This window comes from Hippichthys cyanospilos, chromosome 9 (genome assembly GCF_059441005.1).
Source record: "Hippichthys cyanospilos isolate Australia breed blue-spotted pipefish chromosome 9, RoL_Hcya_1.0, whole genome shotgun sequence".
Taxonomy (NCBI): Eukaryota; Metazoa; Chordata; class Actinopteri; order Syngnathiformes; family Syngnathidae; genus Hippichthys; species Hippichthys cyanospilos.
The window spans coordinates 13,277,933-13,296,033 of NC_142377.1; the positions used below are offsets into that span (position 1 = coordinate 13,277,933).

At 39.7% G+C, this 18,101-nt stretch overlaps 2 protein-coding genes across 4 annotated transcripts; one reads left to right on the forward strand and one right to left on the reverse strand.

The window, feature by feature from the left end:
- Window positions 1-166: 166 nt before the first annotated feature.
- spryd3 (SPRY domain containing 3) lies at window positions 167-14,662 on the reverse strand. Of its 2 annotated transcripts, none has more exons than XM_088424550.1 (11): window positions 14,543-14,662; window positions 13,548-13,694; window positions 12,315-12,390; window positions 8,008-8,132; window positions 6,487-6,619; window positions 6,218-6,403; window positions 4,531-4,680; window positions 3,085-3,142; window positions 2,331-2,450; window positions 2,126-2,247; window positions 167-2,042 (listed from the first exon to the last, which is right to left on the reverse strand). In XM_088424550.1, the coding sequence occupies exons 2-11, from the start codon at window positions 13,673-13,675 to the stop codon at window positions 1,908-1,910; spliced, it is 1,233 nt and encodes a 410-aa protein (XP_088280676.1). In that variant the 5' UTR covers window positions 13,676-13,694; window positions 14,543-14,662; the 3' UTR covers window positions 167-1,907. The 2 variants fall into 2 exon arrangements, with proteins under 2 accessions (XP_088280676.1, XP_088280677.1); XM_088424551.1 differs by lacking the exon at window positions 14,543-14,662 and adding an exon at window positions 14,406-14,423.
- Window positions 14,663-15,063: 401 nt separating this feature from the next.
- On the forward strand, window positions 15,064-17,548 carry LOC148418956 (insulin-like growth factor-binding protein 6). 2 transcript variants are annotated; one of them, XM_088424280.1, is made up of 5 exons: window positions 15,064-15,180; window positions 15,536-15,809; window positions 16,060-16,088; window positions 16,157-16,276; window positions 16,911-17,548. In XM_088424280.1, exons 1-5 carry the CDS (start codon window positions 15,139-15,141, stop codon window positions 17,007-17,009), a joined length of 564 nt encoding a protein of 187 aa, XP_088280406.1. In that variant the 5' UTR covers window positions 15,064-15,138; the 3' UTR covers window positions 17,010-17,548. The 2 variants fall into 2 exon arrangements, with proteins under 2 accessions (XP_088280406.1, XP_088280405.1); XM_088424279.1 differs by lacking the exon at window positions 15,064-15,180 and having other exon boundaries at window positions 15,307-15,809.
- The last annotated feature ends 553 nt before the right edge of the window (window positions 17,549-18,101 follow it).

Consider the following 18,101-nt stretch of genomic DNA (forward strand, 5'->3'; position numbering starts at 1 on the left):
GGTTACATAAAAACTACATAACATGTAGTGCACCTCGGAAATGTTTTTTTTCCCCCAATTTTCTCAATCCAGCTCTCCAAATAAAAGCTCATCCCAGAATCAAAAGGTGGGGGTAAGACAGCACAAGTGTGCTGCATGTTGAAATGTTCAAAGAAAAGCAGGTAGATACAGAATAGGGCATTTAATATGTACATGCACCTAAAAGACACCAGCAAATATAAAACCACATTTGAAATGTTTTTTGTATATTTTGTACACACCATCGATTGCTTCACACAAAAGAGCCATAACAAAAAGGCCTGGCTTGGTAGTTGAGGGTGAAAATGCACCAAGGCACCATTTGGCTTTTTTTTTTTTTTTTTTTTAATTTTGAACCTCTGTAAAACCATGACATGAAACATTTACAGTACATGCTTATGTGAGGAAATACGTTTGCTCAGGCGCTTTGGTCAGAATGGTCTATGCATTTGGCTATTCTGATGCAAATTCATCAGAGTAAAGCTTTAGAACATCCATTAGTTGATTTTTTTTTTTTTTTTTTTTTTATAACAGTATATGGTGCCTTTGCAACTCAAGTCTCACAGCCAAGATGGAACCTAGCCCACATTGCACCTTGGCTCAATTCTGTGCTCAGTGAACCTAGCATATATGTTCGTGGTATGTGGGAGGAGATTGAAGACACAGCCTTTATTCTGTGTCAGTCTAGAATAGAATTGATGCCAGGAAGATAAAACCGGTGATGTGCAGATGAAAAGTGGGAAGTCTTAAGAGTCAAAAACAATCATGCTTGCTTATTAGAACAAAGGAAATCCAATGCAATGGATATCCGTGACTTAAATAAATAAAATGATGGGTTTCGATATTTAAATATACCTGAGAGCGATAAATCTTAGTTATGGCTTCATTGTCAACATTTGAACTAATTGCATGTATCTTTTTGGTCATTAAGCAATCATCCATCAATCTTCCCTTTTAGTATTAAAACATGCAACTTGAAAAAAAAAAAGCTTGCAAAATGTTGTGTAATTTGCTAATAACGTACAAATGACCAAGAAAATGATAGTGATTGATAAATGAAGACTCATGAACCACTTTTGCTCCACTAGATGGCACTCTTGATTTACAGATGTAGTGATAATTAAATGCATTTCCATTGCACTCGACTTTATCTAGAGCATCATCCAGAGGAGGGAAAAAAAAAAAAATCACACGGTTCAGGAGGCTTCATTTTCTTGTCACTGGAAAACGAGGGAAATCAAAGATTTTATCACCTAATTGACAACAGTTTTTTTTTGTTTTTTTTAGATAGTGATGTGTTTGGCCAGCGTTTCCCAACCACTCTGCTCTGGCACATTAGTGTGAGATACAGTTGCAAAAAAGTGTCTAAATGTCTGAAAATGATTGATTTTCAACAAATCTCATGTCAGAAACCTCACAGGGAGGGCAACAAATTGCTCTTCCATCAGATGGCACAATGTACAATTCACTTAATGTAAGCTTTATGGTCAATTCCAACAGGCCCAATTTCACACACATTCGGAAATTATTTGATATTTGTCGTTATTTTGTTTTATTTTTTTTGCCGTGAGGATTTTTAATATAAAAATAAGCGCCTCGGCTCAATAAAGGGTTGGGAATCGCTGAAGGGAAGTGAACCAATGGCTACAGTACAGCACTCTCACCACCGGGTGTCAGTAAAGGACCGTTTATCGGACTCAAGTTTATAGCTGCAAAAATTGTGTGCTTCAAATAGAACTTCAAAAAATATACTACACATTTGGCTTATTCGGAATCAAACTTAGTTGACTCTTACAGCATGAGAAGGCCACAGGTTCATTTTGATGTGACTTTCACAAGCGACGTGGAGGAGCTTGTTGACGACGAGGTAATCGGAAGCCCGTGGTGGCTCAGCCACTTAGTGGGTGCAGGTCCACTTTTACCTTCTCCCCAGTGCTCATCATGCCGATGGTGGGGTAGAAGCCTCCGGCCGGCAAGGCAACCTCCCTGCGACCCACTACCTTTCCGTTACGGGTGAAGAACACCTGCCGCAAAAGGACAGCGGGGAGGACAATGAGGTTTGCGCTGAAGGAGCGCCTAGCTTGGAGCGCTTTTGGCAGCGTCTCACCGTGACCTTGGTTCCCTCCAAGACTTCCCCCTCGTCGTCCTCGTCATCGTTGCACGCGTACAAGTCGTTCTGAACCTCGCTGGGCTGCGCGAACATTTCCAGATCCCAGTCGTCCTCGTTATCTAAAACAAAGCGAGAGAAAGCCGGGCAGTTGAGAGGGTGCACGTGCCGGCGGGGCCGTCCGACGGAGTGGAAGGCCACTCGCCTCCGCCCTCATTGCTGAAGTCACGAGGAAACATGATGCCGCAGCCCATGAGGTCTCCTTCGAAGCAACGCGGTCCGAAGGCGTCGCCGACGCCGCTGCCCTGGAACAACTTCCCGTCGTCTGCAAAAGAATTTGCCGTTACCTCACTGTGACGCAAAACGAGATGTGTCCAGATTCTACGAGCGGCAAATCATGACTTCAAGCAAATTCTCAAATAGATGCTATTTGTTAGCCCACTTATGGCATTTTGCATTGTCTATTAGCATTCAGCCAAGCATGTGTGAATGTTAGTGATGAAAATTTTTATTCCTCACATGGGATGAATGAAACCTCTAAATTCAAGAGTTGAATGGCATTTTGCATTGTCTCTGCAATATTCTTCAAAAACCACATTTAAAAATATTGCTCCCGTACCCAATACTTTGTTGCATATTAATTACCGCAAATTAATTCAAACATGATGGAACACATTGCTACATTCTGTTAAGACTTTTTTGCTAAACATCATATGCCTTTATTGAGTTTTGTTTTATACAGATGCAAGGTATGTAATTTTCGTGCTGGCAAGCTGGAAATGAAACAATGTTACACGGTCTAGCTTTCGCAGTTCTGACCAAACTACTATGCCCAAGTATAGCTATAGCTTAGATAATACTACAAGTGTAGTTTCAAAGTTTATTCAGTCAGAAGGGGCTGGCACAGCAGTAGTTTAAGTCTTTTGTTTTTTTCATGAGAAAATGTAGTTGGAACTCACCGGCATGGTACGCAATGGACCCTCTGCTCCAACCTGGATGTCTGTTTTTAGGATAATCCTGTGGGATACATTGAAAAATCATAAGAAACAATTACATTTTGGCTTTGGCCCTGTGCATATTGGGCCAGATTTACAAGACCAATGTGGAAAGCAATATACTGTACTAATAATTAAACACAATGTTACACATGGTGTCGCATAGCGGCCAGCAGATGGCTCAATCATTATACGTCACCATAACACACTGTACTATATTTTTAAGATGAGCACAATAGTGAAGTGCTGAATTAGGTTTGGCGTGACCTCTGCGCTCATGCAAGCTTTATCCTTCAAGTCTTGATATTGTGCTGCAGGGTGAGGTTGTCTTGAGAGTCTAAGGAATTTTCCCTTATGAAAGATTTGACCTTGCAAAGGAAAGACAGCAGAGGCTTCTAGTTTGGACTGAGCAATTGTGCTAGCTATAGCCTTCAACCCTTCAAGATGTGCATTTAACAGGGTGAGGTTGTTTTAAGAATCTTATGAACACTTTTGTTCCAAATGCTTTTGACATCATCGGCCTTGACTTTCCCTCACTGTGAAAGAACACGGCTGGCACGAGTTAGGAATGGCACTAACTTGACCGATCCGAAACACGATGGTGATCAATAGACCGAGGCAGGTTCCCCGAAGGAAAGATTGATTAGTTTTCCCCCGAAGAGAACATGGAATAAAACATTTGTGGAAGGACTGAGCAAAGAACAAACTGTTATCCTGACAGAAAAAAAAGATACCTTTGTTTTGATTATTAGAGTAAAAGGAATGACAGACGAGCGGCTGAAAAGAAAAACTTTCAAAAACCACAGACGTGCGGGGAAAAACAATTCCAGGAAAAACAATCAGGAAAATGACAGCTCAATTCTCCGATGTCGCGACACGCCTTCGCACACCAACGCCAGAAGACTCAGACGGAGATTAGAAAGGGCGCAAAGTGCAACAAAGATCCGCTCGCAGCGTCGCGCACAGCTGGCACAAAGCAAAATGGACGTCAGTTTGCCGCCAAAGTGAAAACAATGAGCACATGGCAGAACATCTCCAGATCTGAGGCCCACTTCTTCTCAAATGTGTTATTTCAATGACACAATAGCTGGATAATGCGTAAACATTCAACAGGTCTTCGTTCCGTTTCCAGAACGTGAATCATTTTGCAATCAAACAACACCTATTATAACTAAGTTCCCCCAATGTGACTACTCCTTCCCCCTTAATGAGGCAGATTAGCATCTAAGTGGAACAACCTGCTTTGGACGGAAACGCAGATGTGAGGGCACAATGAGACAATATTTATTCTGTTGTTAGCTTTTCCTTCCTCATCCATCATCGCGCCGACTGGAAACAGTGAAAACATGTCAAAGCGAGGCTCCGGAAAAGTGATCGCAGCGCCGATCGTCGAACCCTGTGATCTGGTACCTTGCGCGCCAGGCCCAGGGCGATGTAACACTTCTCGCCGGCGTCTGTGATCTCCAACTCGTAGTAGTGGAAGCGCGTGTTGAGCGGCCGGAGGGCCTGGGCCAAGCCCACGTCGACGATGCTCTTGCCTTTGCCCGTGTACTCCAGCAGCTGAGGAAACAACATGCTCATTTTCAAGCTCCCAAAGCATTTGTTAGGAGAGCGAACTTGTCATAATGCGTCTAATTAAAAACAGCCGAAAAGAATAAAACGACTGATGTCGTAAAGAGTTTATTATCGGTGCTTATAAAAATAAATGTGCGCTGTCAAGAAGCTGGGGCTCAATGAAATACAAACTGAGCTGGCACATTTCCTGAGCATAATTAACTTTTACAACTCAAAACAGAAATTTGAAATGTGGACCAGCTTCAGATCAAGAGGTTGGTTGGTAGGTAGAGTTGGCATCCTTCCTTCCAAACTACAGTAAAACTGTTTTGTTGTATTTGCAAATAGTAAATAAAGACTACAATCCATCCATCCATCCATTCATCCATCCATCAATCAATCAGGTTCAGGCAATCTAGAACATTTAATAAACATCAAACAGGAAGGAAGACAACTAGGTTTTTATCTCGCGAGGAGAGCGGACAGGAACATGGCTCTTCTAAGGTCTCTTTCCGGTCTGGTTACCGCTCCACATTTATTCATTTGGGTTGGCCCGAGATACAAAAGCCGTTGCTACACTAAAGGGGTGGGCGAGACATCTGGCAACAATGTAAACAATGAGTTTGTGATAGTGGGGAATGCAGTTTACGAGGCCATGCTGTTATCGCTTTGCGCAGAAATATCAAGAGCGACCTCGTTCTGCTTTTGCCCTTTGGTCGGTGCACGGCGCTTGTTTCTTTTTTACAGCTCCTTGAGATATGTCAATTCCTCTTCCTCACAAACAACAGTGACAGGAAACAATCATCCATACTAATCTACCTATATACTTTTTGCATAAAACAAATATGGGTGCTCTATCTCTCTCAATGTATCTATCTATATGAAATTAAGATGTTTACTTTAAAGACGAAAATAAAGCAACAGGTGGCAACTTATGTGGCTAAAAAAAACACTAAAAATGGTCTAGTTGTATTACCGTAAGAGTACAGTAAGCGTACTACAGCATATCTATCTATCCATCCATTCATCTATCTATCTGCCTAATTAGTGATAAAAGGGCATTTTCCTCTGTCACTCAACGATTCTGTAAATATTTGTTTTGCGTTCCCGTGGATGTTCCTAAAATTATAGGGGACTAATGTGTCGAAATCACGCATGAAGAAAAGGTGTTGCTGACGTGGAAGTTATTTGCTGGTGCCTGAGGGTTATTCAGCTGTGATTCCATCTTGCCTCCTATAATTGAGCTCAGATTTAGTGCACATCAGCATCTGAGTCAGACACCAACACTGCAGTCTGGACGTCTCCAAAGTGGGTGGGGATCGTAAATGGGAGGGAGGTCAATGACCTCTTCAAAATAATGATTTGATTTTATCATTTAGAATTTGTGAACGCTTCCTTCTGTATTTGGCATCGCATGCGGTATTGACTCAGTAATGATTCATGTTGTCATTTAAAAAGTGGGAAGTAGGAACATTCATTCAATCCCATTGCTATGTTATGGCCTCAGTCATATCAAATCCTCCTCAATGCGTTTCGTACTTACGGTGCCGGACACTCGAATGTCATGCAGACGGCCCCAGTCATCTTCATGGCTATCTACTATCATCAGTCCATCATCCTCCTCCATTCTCCATTCAGCGTGCAAGTCCAGCAGTACTTCCTCACCCAGTGAATGCATTCCCACAGCGGGGTAGAGCGCTTCAGCTGCTGGTATCTCCACGCTACCAACCTGGACACGTGTTTACACCATTCTCGAAACTTAGGAAATCGGTCGTTAACAACGCACAACGAGCGATGTTCCAGAGTACTTACTTCTTTGCCATTCTTGGTAAAAAACACAGTCAATTGTCCATCATCGGAATCTATAGATATTCCACAGCCGATTCGGTCCCCTCTGCAGCATTTTGGGCCAAATTGTTGTCCTACGGTGTTGCCGTTGTACAACCTGTAAAAAGACGGGACCTCATGCAGCAATTTTGACGTGAGAACCAATAAAGGAAAAACAGATATTGATAGGCAGACATCGGAAGGATTTATAATACTGCTGCATGTTTCAATAGTGGCCAGACCGTTTAATCAGCAGGCCCATTACATTGACCAATAATGACCATTCAAACATCGGCCAAATTAATATTTGCTGATTATGATCCCTATCTATTTACAGCAATGGTATACAAGTAACAATGCTGTCATTAATCGTTACGCATATAGCTATTCCATAATCTTGTATACTTAATCATGCATCGTGAATTTGTTGATAAAAAAGTAAATAAGATTGTTGCCGAAAAAAATAAATAAAAAGCATATACGTGTTGAATATGACAGACATTCAACTACAGGCAACACAAACACATACTGAAATGCATTGAGCTACACAATGCATTCTGGGAACTGGAAAGTAAAGAGTTGCTTGTTTTGTTTTGTTTTGTTTTGTTTTGTTTTTTTAACAAGACATTTACAGTTTTCATCTGCTTTTCCTGGGAAGTAGGTACCAGGCCGGTGAAAATCTGCTAATGACTGCTACCCATTGAAATGCTTAAGGCGGAAACAGACAGTATTTTCTCCACTATAGATTTTTTTTAAAGGGACAGTGTGTAATATTTAGACCGTTTTTCATTCAATTAAATGATTGTACATTTCAAAAACTTGCAAATTAATGTGTTCTAAATGACCAACAATATATTTTAAATGTAAATCGTAGGTCTAGTTATCATTAAATTATACTACATGGGGGGTGGCACTTCTCCAGAGGCGGCCATGTTTGTTATAGCTACGGATAATGGTAAATGCAGCACCTCCTGCTGTCCGCAATGCAAAACGGTCTAAAGCTCACACACTATCGTTATAATAGGCGATTAATCGGCATTTTAATCCGCCAAGAATCAGAATCAGCATTGGCCTCAGAAAATCAATGTCTCTATGACCCTATTGTTTAACGTCTGTATTTTGGCGAAGATTATTCTTATTATTATAATATTATTAGTATTTATTCCTTTTTAATGCCTTAATCCTGCTGTATGTTGATACAACTTGGAGAAGATGGTGCTGTTGATTTCTCTCCAGTGCCACCACTGTGAGACTTTTTAAGGGGAAGTGTTACAGGTATTGCATTCACATTAATTCACAGCGCATACAAAACCAAATGCGCATGAGTATGTTGCGCAATCATTGTCGTGTGTACATTAATAGGTCAAATTTCCCGCAAGTTCCCTCAAGGCATGTCAAGTTAAAAAAAAGTAGTAATGAGCTGCGGCCAACAGCTATGCTATTAGCTCCTTAACATGACTGCAAATCATGCCTTGCATACCTCGAAAAAAAAATTGTCTCACGTACTTGCCATCATCTGCATGGAAAGCCACAGAATTTGGAAGCCATCCCGGCTGATGGTCCAGCTTGTAGAGCTGAGGCACTAAACCAACAGCAATCATCCCTCTCACTCCCGTATCGACGATTGTTACCTAGAAGAAGCCACATGAACAAATCAGTATGAATATTATGCTAAAAGTGGAAGTTCAAAGAAAAATCTGAAAAGGCGAAATGAGTGTGCCTAAAAGACACATGTCCCCACACACTTTTTTTTTTTTTTTTTTTTAATTTCGGCTGTGATGTCCAACTCATACTGAAACTACTGAGTCAGAGCGAAGCTAGGAACCGGTCTGTGCTGTTATCACAACTGAATACTAAGTGTGTGACGTGACTCCTGGGAAGCCCTACATGGAAGCTGGAGCACAGCTGGCAGACGAAGAACAAGCAAAAAAAGAAACCTCAATTTCTTTCCCATGACATCAACAGATCCCTCAAAGATCCCTCATGATTGAGAAGGGAATAAATCCTTTCTTTTTTTTAACTGTCAGATGGCCCATAACTACTGACATCAGATCTATGAGGAGGTCGCGTCGCTGATTAGGCGCTCAACCCCACTGACGCAGATCGCCTCTTCCCTCCCGTCTCCACTGTGCCTCCCACAATGTGAGTCATAAGATGGAAGCACATGCCTGTAGAAAGGTTAAAAGGTGTAGTTACTGTATCACTACACGGTAGACCGGGCTGCGTGGGTGTGCTCGGCAAGTTTGAACATGGTTCCTTCTGCCACTGCAAGTGGTCCAGTAAATCATCCATGGTGCAACCTCCAAAGTTCAATACTCAATAAGACAACCAAATGTTCCTTAAATGCTTATTTGTTTGATTTTTGTGGTCATTATTTGGCTCGGTGACAGAGTGTGCCTCTAAATATAAACTCACCAAAACATGGAAAAAAAAATGTTAGAAATGTCTGCGCAGTAGCACACTGGCCAGCATTCAGCTGCCATGTTCCATGTAGGCAGAAGCACGTAGTCCTTCACGAGCTGAATTTGTCACCGATTCCACAGCCAAAAAAAATCATCTGGATCCAGTCAGGATATCATGCTTCAAATTATTAAGGCCAAATTGACGCAATGAGGAGCTTCTCACTTCATAAACATCCATGTCAGAAGACATGTTCTGCGGTCATAATAAAAAAATTGTTAATCAACAGTTTCTGTGAGATTACCTCATCAACCTGTATGAAGCAAGTGAAAAGGAGACCGGGACGGTGAAAATAAGTCGATCAAATCGGGTAAGTCCACTTCAAAAGTAGGTCGACTAAAAATATCCGCCTTGCAGCTCTTTTAGAACCGTGTTTGTGCCACCGTTTTCTACACGGACCTTTCGTGCAGTGTTGCAAAGATGGCAAGGGAAACTCACTCAAACTGAGGATGTCAGACATTTTGGATCAATTCCAATTAAAAAAAAAAAAAGTGACAGATATAAATATTCATTTTTTGCAAGGTGGAACTATACTTCAACAATGTTGCAGCCCCGAAACGTGTGAAAAGACAGCCTTGATGTTCAACTCAATTTTCTTGTGTTGGTGCACCATCTAGTCGCCGAATGGCTTATCTTATTTGTGTGTCACTCTTGTGCAGTATTTGGTCCAATCTTTTGATCTTTACATCAACGGCATTTCACCAAAGGCATTTCATCAAAGGGAAAGCATTGAAAAAAGACACCGGGGAGCTGAAATTTCACCCAGCTGGTTACATCATGCCATTTTTCAAAATGGCATCATTTTCAAGCTCCTGCAGAGCTTACCAATGAACTTATCATTTGAATTTGGTGTGTTGAGGAGAGAAGACCGTAAAACATGCAATAATTACTGAAAAAAATCGATTGCGTTATTTGGGGTTTAGGCCACAAAAATGGAGAAGAAAAAGAATCAGAAATAACCCATCTAGGTCTCATTAAATGAACACCTAACACAGATTTGAACAGGAGGGTGCAAACCGTATATCTATCGAGACGTTACAACGATAATATACACACCGAAATTGCTTGAAATGACTTAACCAAGATGAAGACATTTTTAGATACGACAATATATTTCTTTCTTTTGCTTCACAAATCCCTCCGGGAAATAAGACAAGAAAATGTTACGGAGGAAAAGATACTTGGAAGGTGATTTGATGAATGTTCAGATCAACAAAACATATGATGTAGTCAGTGCTCACACCCTGACTCGTAAATTTTTCGAGGCCAGCAACTAAGATTCCGACATGGCAAGTAAGGCTGAGGTAAGCTGATATTGTAAAACAGAATGTTCTTTGTTTAATGAAGAAATACTGTCCCGTTCTGATCAAACTGTTGCTATGGTAACATGCATGCTCATACTCACCTAAGGATGCCCTGAAATGAAAATGTTTGGCCAAAGATTGAATGAGATGAGAAATGAAAATGAGTAACGTTTGGCTAAAGACCAAAACATTTCATTAAAAAAAACGTTTTTCATACATTGCCCCACAAATCAACTTTAGGAACAGACTATTACACCACAAGTAGGGACTAATTTTTTGTGGTAAATGGAGGTTTATTCGTTGATTCATTGACATAGCAACCATTAGAATATTTGTTTAAGTATTGTAAAAAAGTAAATATAAATAAATATGACTAAATGGACCATTTATTGTCATTAGTAAAACGTCAAAGTAACTTCTCCCCCGTCCTTCTTCTTGATATATGTCAGCCATTATAGATTGATAGTAAGCGGCTAAGCCCATATGATTTAGACATTTGGAGTTATTAACATTATAACTGACACTTTTGTTTAGTTTGAAATATCTGACTGTATTTGAATGCATCACGTTCACGCCATACATAATTAACGGCTAATGCTGGAGACACTTGTGCTGTATCAAACAATGACAGTGAAATCTGTTAAGGGGTTTCTTGGCATCCTTATCAGCAATTCAGTGTTTGTTTGTTTTTTTTAAATGGTGGTGCGTTGATGTTGTGATGTGAAAACATGAAAATCTGAGTCGCGAGAACTGAACTCAAGCTGGCTACTCCACCACCACGACAGCTAAGAAGACCAACTTCTAAACAAAAGCCTGCACTCAACATCCTTCCTGGGACATATACTTTGTGATTTAATTGTCTTTCTGGTGAAAACTGAAAATGTGTTTTTAGCCATTTTCAGCTCCCAAATTTTGGTGGTCAGAAATTCAATCCATCCCTGATTGGAACAGTTTTGAATGTGAAATATGGGTTTGTACATGACTTGAAAGATTACCCCAAAAATAGATTTCTTTTTCCGCAATGGGAAGGATTGTTTCTAAATCTAAAACAAATAAAAGTTCTACCGTATCCTTGAACGGCCCACATGTGACCTTGGATGCTATATCGTCATGTATCCAGAAACTTGATTTCTCAATTATAATGAATCATGCAGGTGGAGACACAAAACCAATACCCAAGGTCTGTTACGTGTCCTCTCCTTATGAAACGTTGTTAAATCTACCTAATTTGCAGATGATTTCCATTGAATAATATCTTCTATACAGTAGACTTACAGACAAGGGAGGAGGAAAAAAAAAACCTGACGGTTAAGAACTCGCACCCATTCACGGAAAAGTAAAAGACAATCCCGGACAGGTCATTGTTAACAAAAGTGCATCATTCGATGAGCTATCTCATGTGTAGGTGTAGCAAGGAAAATGTGACGGCTTTGCGGAACGCCATAAAAGGCGTCCATGTGGTGTTACATCCCCACCGGGAGCTATTCCAGTTTTATCCCCAACTTCCCTGACTGATTCACTGACAGCATTTCTTTGACCCAGACTCGAAACCAAGGCGGTTTTGTCGACTTCTAGCGCAGATGGATGAAGCCTGCGGGCCAGCAGCGGTGCAAACAGTAAGCTCTTTTTGCCGAACACACCCAAGAGACACTAATTATGGGCCTAACACCCCACCGCAATTGCAGCCAATTTTTTTGTCGTTTGTCAGAAGAGCACTATAAACACGCCCCATTACATACCCACAGAGGGGAGCATTGTCACGATCCCATAATTATGACTTCATATTATTGTACAATACCTGCCACCGAGAGGTTGGCAAACATAAAGCATCAGAAAATTATATAAAAGTTGACAGAATAAGATAAGAAAGCACCTACTATAAATGCAGGCGGTTTTGCAATCCGGAGCTTCAACCCTAACTCAATAAGATACCTATATCATTTATGCTGGAAAGATTTTCCTTGTACCTTTTGTACATGCACATACTGACTAAAAATAATTGGTGCATTTCTTTTTGAATTCATTTTACTACAGTACGTTGACTCTTACCTCAAAATAGCGACTTCTCTTTGACAATGGCCTCGCCGCCACAAAACAGCCAACTTCATCTGAGTTCCCATGGTACCTGCATAGAGAAAATAAAACAAAAATACAGCATAAATAACCACTTTGGTGTGTGAACTATAACTACGGCAGGGTTTAGGGGTTATGTTTTTTTCTTTTCACAGCCCGATATCCATTCATAAAACCTTGATCTGAAACCCATATAAAATGTATAGTTGCTCAACATGTGCATGTGTATTTAAAGGTGATACTTCACTCCGCCACAAGGTGGTGCATTTCTGTAATATATGGTGAAGGGAGCCCATCTGGTGAGTTTCGGGATCAACAGAGAAATTCCCCAGGTATGAAATGAACTCACTCATATTAGAACTTAATGAGTTGCTGGCTCACGAGGAGGACAACAAAGTACATGCATTTATTGACGAGACCAGCTGTTTTCTATCAAATGTTGACCTTGAGTAGGCAAGGCTCTGCTTGCATACGTTTGGGGTTTTTCTTCCCCCCCCAAAGTTACAACTTGTTAAAAAAAAAAACATTTTTGATACATTTTGATATGCCGTATCATACTCATTGTAATAAATGAATACAAGAGAATGCTAATTAGCCATTAGCTAATGAACTTTTTTTTTTATTAATTAATTCAGTTTGCATGAATAAAACCTATTAAACTGTGAACGTATCAGATACATTGTGGTTATGCTACACTGCAGTCATTTTCTGCCGGTCTAACCAATCATTTTGTGATGATTTACATATTGTATTGCCCTCTTGATTGTTCACAATGACTCGATGCAAAATAGAAAACTACCAGGTTATTAGTGCAAAAATCAGAACAGTGCACACACATTTCTACAAAGGAAAATAAAATAAAAGATCTCTTATCTAAGTTTCATTTTCATATTTTTTGCTTTTGCATTTTTTTGCTTGGTAGGCACATTGTGTTGGGAAAGCTATCACGCAAAATAAACTTCCCGTGACTCCCTTTTTCATAAAAGCGAGTCATAAAGATAATTAAAGGTTAAACTCTCCGAACTCAGAATGTGTCATTAGCTTTGGTTTTTGAATGCCACTAAGGGTGCTACATATGCTAATATATCATTAGTTTACAGTGTGCTTTCCAACTAAATTTAGACAGCCTACAATTTAATGGATTTTAAATGTTTTTGTTTATGGTGAAATAGAACATAATCAGTGTGGAGGTACACTCTCTGGCATTACCTGAGCATGTCACCATCCCTCAGCATTCTTTTCAGGCGCTCTTTGTAGCGCACTGGTCGCACTTCACGAATTTCTCGTATTCGCCTTCTCCAGTTCAAAAAGCGATAATGGAGGTTGATATCGTCCATTTGTGAGAATCATTACAATCTGCAGGCCAGAGAAAGCAAACCACCCGGTTAAACATTCAACACCTGAGTGGAAATGGAAACAACACAGTCGTGCATGGGAAGACAGGTAAGTGAACTGCTACACCATCAGAGAACTAAGCCTCTATTTAACAACTGCAATATCACTTTTGAGTTTATTTGCAAAATATATAGATATATCCTGTTCATTGAAGGCCTAATTATCTTTGAAAAAAATGCTGTTAATTTCAATAAAAGTAGCACTGTCTGGGATAAATACATTTTGAAAAAGTTGTAAATATATATATATATATATATATATATATGCGGTTAAGTAATTAGACATGGATATGATGACGATATGATGACACATAATAGCTCTGACAACTCAATGGGAGAACAAGACTAGACTTAAGAAACCATGCAAACAGGTTCTGGAAAGCAGATCAAAAAGAGGTAAGTAGAGTAGAAGAACATGTTAGAACATATTACAACAAAAGATGATCACAGTTCAACACAGACATGCTGAGCTTGATTTAAAACTCCTGAAAAGTGAGTTCGACTAAACTTTTTCTTACTGCGTTCCCGCAATCACATGCTACTGTATGTCACAGCGTAGAAACCAAATGACAACACTTCAAGAACCATTCCAAAATCAAGGGGACGTGTTGGCAGAGTAAAAAGTGCATTTCCGATACTTTAGTTTGCGTATATACTAGGTCAGCAAACACACCGCAAGATTCACCAAAACGACGCGGTTGGTCGGCTAGCTGCTCCACTTTCGAGCTGAGCGATCAAAAGCGCTGACAACCCAACGATCCCTCAGTTCTAACTCAAACTAATTAAAGTCCCGCTTTCGCATTTTCTTACTTTTTACAAGACGTAAAGTAACTCGATGTTCTTCGTATTTTCTTCCGATTTTTACGCAGCTGAAGTCTTTCACTTCGTGTCCACTGTCCAACCGGTGTTGCCGGAAGTTCCGCCTCTGCAACCAATCAAGTCAGCGGACTAACAAAACGTCCCTGTGAGTACTTTCTAAGTGCGCTCTCAAGCGCATGTAACGACGCTAAGATATAGCTTTATAAAGAAATTATAAAGAAAAGGTGAGCAAATAATAATAACAAAAATTATAATTTGTAATAATAATAACAACAATAATATTTTAATAATAATAATAATAATATCAAAATAAAGTCGGTGCATTTTACTTTGATTATTTATGCTTATATTGATTAGTATTTATTTCTAGAGTAATCCTTTTTCTTGTTTAAGTTGTTCAGGTCAAATAATAATCAGGAGAAGTAATGACAATACTGAAAATAGCATTACCGTAACACCAGTGGATGGATAGACTTTTTCATTGCTCGTATTCGTTCATTTGGATGGATTTTGTTAATTTGGATGGATTACACTTTGACTGGCAAAAAGAAGAGTATTAGCAACTGTCACTTCTGATTTACGTTGGAATGGAAAACACGACTATCCTTCAAGATGACAGACAGCAAATGGTATGAGCGTGTGTGTGCGTGTGTTTGTATGTGATTGTGTGACAAGGAGAAATGGGGTGTGCTCAGCTCTGTGGAAATGAGAGGGAAAACTAGCATTCTCCACCACGCTCCCTCCCATACCTCTTCTCTCTGGTTTGGCCCTTTAAAAGCTTCTGCCAGTGCTATCTGTCAGCCTCATTATCACCATTTCTTGGCTTGACCAAATTGCTATTCACTTTTCGAAGCTGAGTGGAAATAAACAAAGAAGCTTCCGAGGCCCTCGGAGAAAACAAGCGTCAACAAATCAAGGATTTGGACAACTTTCAAGTCTAAGATGCTTCTGTGTGTGAATGTGCTGGGGCTGCTTTTCCTGCAGCCACTGCTTTCCAGCTCAAGGCCGCTAATTGCGTCGTCCAGAGGATGTCCCAGCTGCAAAGGAAAGCCTTCCCAAATGCACGTGCCGGGAGATTTGAATGTCACCGCCCTGACCATCGGAGAGCCATGTGGGGTCTACACTCTGAGCTGTGCCAGCGGTCTGCGTTGTGCACCTGAATCAAATGACCCGCGGCCCCTCCGCACCCTGCTGGAGGGCAGGGGCGTCTGCAGCAACCTCAGCGTCATCAGCTGGACGGAAAAAAGTCAGACGGCAGGTAACGTTTCGGGTTTGGTGCCTGACAGGCGTTGTTGATGGATGTGCATGCATCAACAGTAAATGCGATAAACTGTCTGATTGGTGGATTTTTGTTTTGAGCAATCTTTTTTTTTAATAAAGTAATTATAATAGAGAAAATATGACCACGTTTTAAAACATTTGGCGCATCGGACATTTGTTTTAACTGATTCTAGGTGTCAACACATTCAGTAGTCAAGTATGAATGTGTTTTGTTTCTGTCCTTATAGATCCCGTACCTACCGACAATCCGACAGAGGTAACTATCATCTTCTTCTCTATTACGCAATGGAGACAGTTAATGATCAATCGCCGCTCAACTGACAGGCCCCATGTCGAAAGCTGCTAACTACACTTATCAGAGGCCTTGATAGCCATTTATTCAAGTCCCATCATGATATCTACATGCCCAACTGTGATAAACGCGGTTTCTTCAGAAAGAAGCAGGTGAGCTATTGAAGTCAAGATGGATGGATGGATGGATGGATGGATGGATGGATGGATGGATGGATGGATGGATAGATAGATAGATAGATAGATAGATAGATAGATAGATAGATAGATAGATAGATAGATAGATAGATAGTCATAATGTTAATCAATTTAAAACATTCACATAGCTAGTCCGAATGTTACATTTAAAATGTGAATCGATTAAAAATACATTATTCACATAGATAGTCCGATATCTAAAAATATACTTTTAAAATGTGTCAAAATTAAAACTTGCTGTATACGTACAGTAAATTATTTATATATTTATATCTGTTTGATCTTTTTTACAATCTATCGTAAGTAAAATTACAGTTTAAAATAAAATAAGTCGGTTATCGTACCTGGGAAACGTGGCTGTTTAAAGAAACCTGGGCGGAAACTTCAAAAGGTGTGTTTCTGACGGAATATAAACATACACACACGTAACACGCAGCGACTTCGCGAAATAGTTCGATAACTACTAAAGTATTTGGATGATAGGTAGAGATGAATGGATGGATGGAGACGGATTGATCGATCTAGTAATCTTGTAAATAAATATGTTTGTGAACACTTTTGGATTTGTATGTGCTTTATTTGTGTACAGTGTTGGTCGTCTCGAGGTAAACAACGCGGTCGGTGCTGGTGTGTTGATGAGAGTGGCATGCCAGTGACGTCACAAAAACACAAAGGCTTGATTTGCTGAAGAGAATGTTGGAATAAAGAAAGGACGGAGTTAGACGGCGAGCATCGGCTGATAAAAGAGGACCTGCTCAAACTTTTCATGTAATCCAAGCCTGTGCCTCTTATTCAGTGAGACTCAGGGGGTTTCAAGTATAATTTTGACCGTTGGTGCTCTCTAGCGATCATACAGTGAACTATTTTGATGAGAGACGTCTACGCAAGACTTTCAGACAGTAGACGCAACATTAGGTACACCATTTACCAATTATCACATGTAGTTTGCTCAGTTTGGGTAAACTGCTTTCTTTCTCGGCACATTTTTCTTTTAACATATATAAGATCAGTATTATTACACCACTGCTATTGTAACAATGTACCTACTGTATATATTACATATTTACCATCTTATTTATGTTCCTCCCACTATTATTTATGCCATAAATAATGGTGAAATAAATAACTACAATATCAGAACTTTTATGGTATTGTAGTTATTAATAATGTTTATGGCACGAACCAATGCGAATTAGCAGGCTCAAGAAAAAAGAAACAACTTGCAGTTTGGAACCTGATTTTTTTTAAATTATTAAAAAAACATAAGTGTTTAATTAAGAGTGTAGTTGTACTTTACTTTTTTTTTTTTTTACTATCATGTGACTAAATACCTCAAGAATAATAATATAAAATTAGTTTGAAAGAATAGCTGAGCCATTAGAGTAGTTGGAACCTTCAGGGTCAACAACAGAATCTGAAAGCACTCCTATTGAGAAGAACCATTTGTAAAAAATTACAAACTATGACTTCCATACAGTTACATACATATATTATTATGATTTTTCAAGTGTTTAACATTTCAGATTTGTGCAACGTTTAATTGTTAAATGTCATGCTGCTGTTTTCACAGATTTATCTCCTTAATTGACCACCAATGAGTTCATTAAAGTTATGAGCAAATGTGACTGCAATTTGAATGCCATATAAGGTTCATTACTTAAGAATTACGTAAAAAAATAATTTTCTTTAGCTTTTTAAAATCTGAACGAGTTTTAAGAAAAATACATTACTATTAAATATGAAGACTATCTACAGCACACCTTCACGTCACTGGTTGATT